The 9,858-nt window shown below is 32.2% G+C and overlaps 1 protein-coding gene and 1 non-coding gene across 2 annotated transcripts; both read right to left on the bottom strand.

The window, feature by feature from the left end:
- Positions 1-6,898: 6,898 nt before the first annotated feature.
- On the bottom strand, positions 6,899-9,199 carry RpLP2 (ribosomal protein LP2). Its single transcript, XM_085206151.1, has 5 exons — positions 9,065-9,199; positions 8,370-8,542; positions 7,593-7,685; positions 7,126-7,206; positions 6,899-6,989 (listed from the first exon to the last, which is right to left on the bottom strand). Exons 2-4 carry the CDS (start codon positions 8,539-8,541, stop codon positions 7,136-7,138), a joined length of 336 nt encoding a protein of 111 aa, XP_085062277.1. The 5' UTR covers position 8,542; positions 9,065-9,199; the 3' UTR covers positions 6,899-6,989; positions 7,126-7,135.
- On the bottom strand, positions 7,275-7,348 carry LOC146540242 (small nucleolar RNA Me28S-Am982). Its single transcript, XR_014879415.1, has one exon. It is a non-coding gene; the product is annotated as a small nucleolar RNA Me28S-Am982 (small nucleolar RNA).
- Positions 9,200-9,858: the final 659 nt, after the last annotated feature.

Here is a 9,858-nt window from a genome sequence, read left to right as displayed (position 1 = left end):
ATGTCCATTTAGATTGCATGTGGTTCCAGTTTCGTAGTTTTTTACTTCAAGTTCCTAGGGCCTCCAGACCGACGTCATTTTATAAAAGTTTGCGTACTCACTAACCTGAAAGTGAGGCCCTTCCAGAAGTAGCGCAAAATAAAGGTACATCTCTGCTCTGTCTGGGAGGATGATTGAGCCATCAGATCGGTTTGGGTGCTTATAAGGGGTCTTAAAATAGTCCATAAATAATATATGTAAAATTATAGCGTAATTTTTCAAAGTGGTTTTGGAAGTCAAATGGCAGTTGCTCCATTTAAAAACCGCCATCCGCCGCTAATATGGAACGCAACAACGTGTCAAGTACGAACACTGCTTAAAACGCTAGTACCCAGACAGAAGCTCCGCTTTGCAACGTGGAATATTGGCTCTCTAACCGGACGATGCAGAGAACTTGCAGATGTACTTATAAGACTTCGGGTCCAGTGTGCTTTCCTCAAGGAAGCTTGCTGGAAGGGCAATAAGCCTCGCAATAACGGACAGGGTTACCGCCTTATATACACCGGGTCACCCTCGGGTAAAAACTGTGTGGCAGTAGTTCTTTCTGAAGAGCTTCAGAACTGGCTTCTTGAAGCTGATGGTCGCTGCAATACCTTGATGCGTATAAGGGTGCTGATTGAAGGCGTAACTACAAACTAAATTAGTGCCTATGCACCGCAGGCCGGTTGTAGCGTGTCCAAAAAAGAGTCATTCTGAAAGCAGAATGAAGAGGTTCCACTTGCTATACCGTCTACCGAAATGGTTGTTTGTTGTTGGGGAAGACTTGAACAGTCACGTCAGTAAGGCTGCTGAGCCGTATGAACACGGGGGTTTTAGATACGGACTTCGTAATACAGAAGGAGAAAATATTCTGAGAACCTATATTGCGTCTGATCTGGCCGTCGCGAATACGTTCTTTCAAAAGAACCCTTAGCACGGGAATAATGCCAAGAAGAAGTAGAAGAAGTATACGTATTTTGTCCCAATATTAAACAATCTTTAGGATTTCTGGCAAGAGTAAAGCCTACGTAAAGGGGCCTACGTACCAGGGTTATAATATATTTTTTTACATTTTTCTCAAAAATATATTTAAATAAGAGCGTTTTTACTTTAACGTAGGTGAGCGTGCGTTTGAAAGGGCTTCACTAGTAATCTTCAAAATTTCAGCTTTACTAAAATGACGTGGGTCTACTAGGGTCTTGGGATCTCAGTCTATTTTATTTTATACGTGGAACTAATATTACTATAGCGTGTGAACTAGCTCATGATGATAAATTATTATATTGGAACTATATTGGAACTAAGCTTATGATGGAAGCTTCAGATGACGCTCTGGCTTTAGTCCTAGATAATCTGGTAGAAATTTACAATGAATTTGAGAATGATCAGGTTTTACATCTAGAGCAGATGATCTGCCTCCACCTGTACCTATCTATCGAATGGTAGTAATAGAGAATATCAGTGCTTGTAACATTCTTATTTCGGTTTTGATACAAATTCTTCTTTTCTTCCATACGTTATTTACACGGATGATAGCTTCTTTTGTTATCCCAATTCGTTTTTTTTTTGCTAAATTCTACTACATGTACTTTTGATATTTAGTATTTTAATTTTCTATGTGTATGCAAGTCTAACTCAAACATTAATTACAAGATGTAAACTAAGTAAGCATACACACTAATTTGTACATGAAAATAAATGTGATATATAAAATTTTTTTTACACTTGGGGTCAAGGGGCCTCTTTAAACGACACCGCCCCGGGCCTCCGACGGGGTTAGTCCGCCACTGCAATTTATGGATATTGTCTTTTAAAATGGCAATGTTACTAGAACACTAAAGTACACAATTCAAATTAGTAAATAAATAATTGCGTAGTTAAACAGGGGAAACCGCGACCGAGTCGCTAATTATAAGTAAGAATAATCAGCTTCACGGTGGGAACACACAGCAACCTAGTGTTAGGACACTCCGTCTGCCACCCTGCTATATGCACGATATATATATGCAGCAAAATAAAGTTGTTTAGGTTTTTAATAAAAATATTAAAAGGTGGTAATAAATAAATAACACGTTTTATCCTTTTTTAAAATAAGCTATGAATGTGGAAATAAAGTATTTTAAATATCTATTAAAAATGCAAAACTCACAACAAATAATTTAATACAAAAACAACTAAGTAATGGCCTAATTTAATAAAAATATATTTCGATTTTGATAAATTTTAAAGAATGAAACATTAAGAACGTTTCAAGAGCACACCGTTGTCCGTGACAAAGTCTGACCCAGTGATAGCCACAGCTTTATCACTAGCCAAGAACACCACTAAATCGGCAACCTCTCCTGCTTGAGACACTCTGTTTAGAAGAGTCTTATGCTTTGCGTTATCCCAATAAAAATTCATAGCGTTGTTGTCCAAGAAGTCCGTAACTACTGGCCCAGGGCTGATGGTGTTTACTCTAACCTCATGTTTTCCAAGCTCAGCCGCAGCGCACACAGTGAAATGATCCATCCCGGCTTTAGAAACACTGTAGAACATAAAAGCGGGATAGGATGGCGGCATTTTACCAGCCACGCTGGATATATTAACTATATTACCTTTGGACTTTATCAAATAAGGTACAGCCAAGCCAGTTAAATGGATAGCAGCTCGAAGGTTTACAGCCATTATTTGATCGTATCCTTCCATATTTACACCAGTCGTTAAACCAGTAATACCAATACTTATCTCAGCGTTATTCACCAAAACGTCGATTTGTCCGAATTTCTTGATAGTTTCGTCAATAATCTCTCGGACATCTTCATCTTTTGATACATCAGCATGTAATGGGAGTGGATTTTTACATTTTTTGGTAATTTCTGCAAGTTTAGCTTCGTTTCTTGCTACGAGGACGACGTTGGCTCCTTTTGAGCTAAATTTTATAGCCGTCGCTGCTCCTATACCGGAGCTGGCTCCGGTGACGATGACTACTTTATTCTTGAAACTCATTGTGAATTACCTAGTAGAATTCTAAAGAAGTAGGGCTCAAACCACTATTTATATGTAAAATATGTTTTTCAGATATCTACATTTATAGAAACTTTCAGATTTGTAATATGACTTCTATTATATAGGAAACAAATTTTATTTTGGTTTACAAACAAACTCTCTTTCAAGAGTGCACTTTACACAATGATAAAACAAACAAATGTTTATAATAGTAAACAATGCACTCTAACTCAAGATAGCTATTAGATACTTAAGATATGAACTATACTTACTTTTATTTCCTTATATAAATAAGTTATTGTTTAATTAATATAAATTAGATAGGTACAGTAAAGGTATATCTACACTAATATCATGATTTGAGGCCAATCGTAGGGCACCAGCGTGACTGTGAACGCGAGGAAATTAAATATTTAATATTATTATTTGTTCGTTCGACAATTTTTATAGAATATTTAATTGCTCATTATTTCTAACTTGCAGTATAAGGTCAGCAGGTTACTTCAGCTGTGAAGATATTTATTATACCCAGGCTAATTGCAATAGTGTTTTTGCGTTCTATGCATTTTTTTTTTAAAATGCTTCTTAATTACTTACATTTTTATGCGTTTGAATTAACTAAATTTTCTTATTAACATTCTCTAAAAAAACGTTTAATTTACTTTACTGTAAAACATATTTAGTTTTTTTTTATAAAATACTAAAAAATAAAACGAGAAAATATCTGTTTGTTGCCTTCTAGATTTTGACAATTTGAACATTTTTACTCGATTTTCTTGAAATTTATATTTAACTATCACTATCATTAATACACATCTCCAATTTGTTCACACAACCATTCACCATTCTTGTATAATACTAATATATATAAATTAATTTTTAACAAAAAGAAAAACCAACTTCTAACAAGAAACTAAAGTTAAAAAAAAATTTTACAAAGATTTCATAATTTTGAAGTCACCTTAACCTTGGCTTTATAATGGATCCTCAACAGAAATGTATTGAACATCTTGGATAGATAATATTGAAAATAAAGTTCTAACTAAGGACAATACTCAATAAACTAAGTATGTAATTATAATACAATACAAAATTATTTCTAATTTCATATTATTATGAAATACATTAACCTGGGTGCAATGGAATTCAAATTCAAATTCAAATTCAAAATATTCTTTATTCAAATAGGCAATTATTATAAGCACTTTTGAATTGTCGAATGAACATATGAACAAAAAGCTACCACCGGTTCGGAAGGCAGTTCTGCTGAGAAGAGCCGGCAAGAAACTCAACAGTTGCTCTTTTCAAAATCAATGGTACAATCTATTACATTAGCTGGCAGCTATCCTGCATTACATTCAATAGACATTAATTCCATACATGCTTATCCTCTAGATATTCTTGAACAGTGTAATACGCTTTACTTGTTAGAATCCTTTTTACAGATATTTTAAATTTTTGTAGTGGCAAGCTAAGAATACACTGCGGAATTTTATTATATACACGTATGCTCAGACCCATAAAGGATTTATTAACTTTCTGGAGGCGAAAACTTGGTGTAACAATCTTATCTTTATTTCTCGTTTCTATCATATGATTGTCACTATGTTTACTATGACAATGTATATTTTGTCGGACAAAGAGAATGTTATAGTATATAAATTGGGAAGCAACTGTAATAATACCTGCATCTTTGAAAACATTTCGCAGAGAATCTCGCGCTCTTAGTTTATAAATACATCTTACGGCTCTTTTTTGGAGGATAAATATTGAATTTATATCTGAAGCACTGCCCCATAGCAGCATTCCATAAGATAAAATACTATGGAAATAGCTATGGTAGACTAGTCGGGCAGTGTCAACGTCCGTCATTTGTCTTACTTTTTTAATTGCGAACGCGGCAGAGCTGAGTTTATCTGCAAGTGCTTCCAGATGAGCGTTTGGAATCTATAGTAACACCTAAGAAAATAGCTGATTCCGACACATTAAGAGGTTCTCCTTTAATTATTAGATTAAAATTATGTTTTTTTACATTTGGTAAAGCAAACTCGATGCATTTCGTTTTTTTAGCATTTAACATTAGATTATTAACATCAAACCAACGAAGAATATGCGATAATGCACTATTCACTTCGTCATAGTTTATTTTATTTCGGTCAACCTTAAATATTAAAGAGGTATCATCCGCGAAAAGTACAATATCACATAGGTTCTTCACATAAAAAGGCAGATCGTTAATATAAATAAGAAATAAAAGAGGACCAAGTATAGATCCTTGTGGAACGCCCATCTTTAGAGGAGATCCAGATGATTTTACATTATTTATACTAACCGTCTGGATTCTTTGGTTTAGATATGAAGCAATAAGGTCAAGGGCAGTATCCTGTATACCATAATGTTTTAGTTTTAACAACAGAGTTACATGGTCTACGCAATCAAAGGCTTTAGATAAGTCACAAAACACTCCAATTGCATTTTGTGACCTCTCCCATGCGTCATAAATGTGCTTTAGGAGTGCGGCACCCGCATCCGTAGTGGACTTGCCTTTGGTGAAACCATATTGCTCACTATGGAAACAATTGTTAATATTTAAGAAAATTGTGAGCTGGTTGAACATTATTTTTTCAAATATTTTACTTAAGGATGGCAAAACAGAAATCGGTCTGTAATTTCCAGGCTCAAATCTATCTCCACTTTTGTAAAGCGGCACTATTTTGCTATATTTCATTAAATCAGGAAAAGTACCGGATTCTACACAATTGTTAAAAATTAAAGCAAGGTAAGGAGCAATATTAGGTATAATTGAATTAAAAACTTTAACAGACATGCCCCATAAGTCACCAGTTTTCTTTAAATTAAAGCTTTTAAAAGTTTTGACAATTTCATCTGGTGACACATTCTTAAACACAAAATTTTGTCTACAACTATTTACATGGGTTTTTAGTATTAATTCTGATTCCGAAGGAGATGATGGCAGTGAACGTGTTACTTCAGTAGATATATCAGAAAAAAAAATTTGAAAAGTATTTGCCACTTCTAAATCTGAATTTAAGATTATATTATTAACTTTAGAATACTAAAATATACTAAAACTAGCGGACGCGCGCAGTTTCGCTAGCTTATTTAGGGGTGAATTCTAATAAACCATGAAACATGTGTTCAATGAAATATTTTTAAGAGTCGAAATTTCAAATTTTATAAAAATCGGTGGCGATTTGAAGATTTTTCCATACAAACTTTCAACCCCTTATTTGCACCTTTAGGGGCTGAATTCTAGAAAACCATGAAACATGTGTTCAATTAAATACTTTTAAAAATCTAAATTTCAAATTTTATAAAAATCGGTGCCGATTTAAATTTTTTTCCATACAAACTTACAACCCCTATTTCACCCCTTTAGGGTTATAATTTTTTAAAATCCCTTAGTGGATGTCCAGATTACGAAAGTAAACTTTTGTCCAAATTTTACGTTTTTACCATCAGCGGTTACGGCTGTGCGTGCGTCTTACCTCAGTCAGTGAGGACAAGTCCTTTTATATATATAGATAACAGCAATTTTGTTACATCATTTTCATTTCAAGGATATATCTGTATATAACATGTATTTCGTAAATTGATATCTATAGTAAGTTCAATTTAATTTAAAAGTTGCCATGTTTCACATAAATTAGATTCAAATAAAACAAAAGGTGAGTATAAAAAAAAAACATTTAGAAACAAACATAAACAGCAGAAGTCGAGCCCACATGTCTTAGATACAGTCCAAGCACAATAACCACTAAGCCATACATCTTATAAGGCTTCGTTAAAGTTTTATGCACTTGTTGCAACTTTAAAAGTCTACAAATACTCTTAAAAATATTAAAAGGATTTTATAAATAAAAAGATGATATATTTTGCAAGATATATTTCACAGAAACAAACTTGCCGTCAATTTACGCTTAAACCAATACATGGAATAAAAACCGCGTGCTCTGCACCGTCTGTAAATAAAGAGAAAAAAATCAATTATATAGTACTGTAAATTTAGAAATAAACAAAATAATATTTTACTAGTTTTACACTGTATCAAGTTTGAAACATGAAATGAAAAATAAAATTTTAAATATTACAACTTACATTAAAAAGTTTAGTCAAAAAGACCGAAGCCCATGTCCTCATCGTCGGACTCAGACTCTTCCTTCTTGGCCTCTTTCTCTTCTGAAATATTAAAAAAAATATCAATTAATATATTTTTTTGAAAATATGATTGTTTTGGTTCAAGTTATAATTAGTATCAGTTTAATATTCACAGCATTGTTTCTCAGTCGAAAGATGGTATAGGTTTAATTCATCATTCAGTACATTAGCCTTTATAGCATAGCTTAAGCCTTCAATTTCTTTTCTGCTTCACACAGTATCCTGCATATAGCAGGGAACCTGGGAAACCACATTAAGATACTTCAGTTCTCATATGTATAGTACCCAATACAATGACGAACAATGTACAATTTTTTATGATTTATATATTTTTATAATGTCAATAACATATAACAATACTTAGTTATATTTTAAAACTAATAAAAGCATTATAAAAAATAACATACCTTTCTTCTCTTCAGCTGCAGCAGCTGCTGGTGCTGCAGCGGCAGCAGCAGGGGCAGCACCACCGGCCGGCATGGATGATAGCTTTTCACGACCTTTGAAAGAATAAAAATTGTTTTTTTTTTAAGTAAATTTTGATTGTAGAATATTTGAAGGATTGATTATTATTTATATCAGTTTTTAGTGTTAACAGCATCGTTTGTCAGACGAAAGATGGTGTGTTGTTATATCATCACAAAGCTCCAAAGTGATTTTAAAGAAATAAGTATAGAAAATACTAATTAAATGATAAAAATATGTAAAATTAAATAAAAGGGAAAATACAAAGTGGCTTGGTCATTTTAAATATGTTGCAAATTGATCTTTGATATTCATTCAGTTACAATGTTAGTTAAAATAACTTATACTGACACATGGTAGACAATTTATTATTAATATTTGCTATTTCTTTTATAAATATAAGGGCAAGATAACTTTTGCATTAATTACATACCAATTTTTAGATCTTAAAGTAAATGTCCTGAGCAAGACAGGCATGGTCCCCCATTTTTTTGAATAGTTTCACATACTAGTTATTTTAATAACTATATTTTTTTAAGCCTTAGGTACAGACATAACCAAGCAGTTATTGTTAAAAGTAAAAACTACTGTTACTTATATTTCAATTTCCCGCTTATATAGTTAGAACTGGAATCTGGCAATGATGCCAATTAATATAAACATAACCTAAAATCACTACTTAATTTTTTGGTATTTTTACAAATATATTAGTTTTGTACCTTGCGCGATCAGTTCCTCAACAGATTTGCCATTGAGTTCTCCGATCACTTTCTTCAGTTTCTCTCCATCAGCCTCAATACCGACGGAGCTGAGGATCTTTTCGAGGTCGGCAGCGGCTGGGGCAGCTTTGCCTCCGAGCACGGCTAACAAATACGCGGCCACGTAACGCATTCTGAAAATATTAATAAATATATAAAACTGACCGACAGCGCACAGACGGAACGACTAAAAAATTCCTGAAATTCATAGGATACAAATTCAAATACAGTTGTAGGCTACAATGGTTTATATATTATAATGAAAAGTAGAGAATAGAGTAAGTATATCCGGACTAATTCACATATGAGAAATGTGAACTGAACACTAACGAGACATTAAAGTATGAATATATACCACTGTTAGGATAAAACGTGCATGCATATGTGAGCGCAATTGCAAACTATCAGCTGTGAATTACAAATTATAATACTAAATATATAATAAACACAGGGGTATAAAAATAAGTAAATAATGTAATTGCAGTATAATATTCTCTATCAAATAAATGCATTTGTTGGTTACCGCGCACTTCACATTTTTACATCCAAGTTAATCTGTCACAACACTTAACAAATTCAGTAAAATAGCATTTAATATTATGAAGTATAATATAAATAAGAGATTTGAAATAATATTTTAAATAAATATAACTTACTTTTAAGTCGTAAAGACACGAAACGTGTTAAGCCGTAAATAAACGTTTGCTTGAACGAAACGTCAAAGCAAAAGAGAATAGTCGTCGGTTTTAATCAGTGTTGCCAACTTTCTGATTTTGGTTTTGGTACAGATTATGCAATGTATGTTTTTTGTACAGATTTTGTCAGTATACTAAATAATTAAATTAAATATCAAATGTTAACGGTAATAGAGTTAGATAATATACTATTAAAAACTATATATTTAATAAAAATGTTAAAATAAAATATTAGTTAAATAATTAAACGTGTCAATTACAAACAGTTATTATACTAATTATATTTTTTCTAACTCAAGCTAGGTTTTGTTGGGGCCATATTCCAACAAAATAATCAATATAGGTGTATTAAAATAAAAATCACAATATATTATATCAAACAAAACTGTCCAAAAAAGAGTTATTCAAATGAATTTGGTAAAATTATTATGAAGGTATATAATTTCTATATAATGAAGTTAAATACAAAATATAATAGTAAAGTTTAAGTTATTTAATTTCTGGCACTGCACATAATAATTGAGCAAAAATGTATAGCGTCATCTAGTGCTCATAAATCATAGCAGTGTAAAAAAAATATTACTTAAACATTGCGTACATTTTGTAGTGTTAGTATTAGTTATATAGATGGCGCTTATTTTAAAACTTTGTTATAGTAAATAACTATCAGCTTTCATCATTAGAACATTTCAACATTTGCTTTAATTAAAAAAACAATAAATTTATTAAGTGTCCAGAATACTTTTATAAATATT

This window comes from Heliconius melpomene, chromosome 2, assembly GCF_056956725.1.
Source record: "Heliconius melpomene rosina isolate 202511_hmr_F chromosome 2, ASM5695672v1, whole genome shotgun sequence".
NCBI lineage: Eukaryota > Metazoa > Arthropoda > Insecta > Lepidoptera > Nymphalidae > Heliconius > Heliconius melpomene.
Note: the sequence above shows the minus strand (reverse complement) of the source record. Positions and strands in the feature narration are given on the sequence as shown.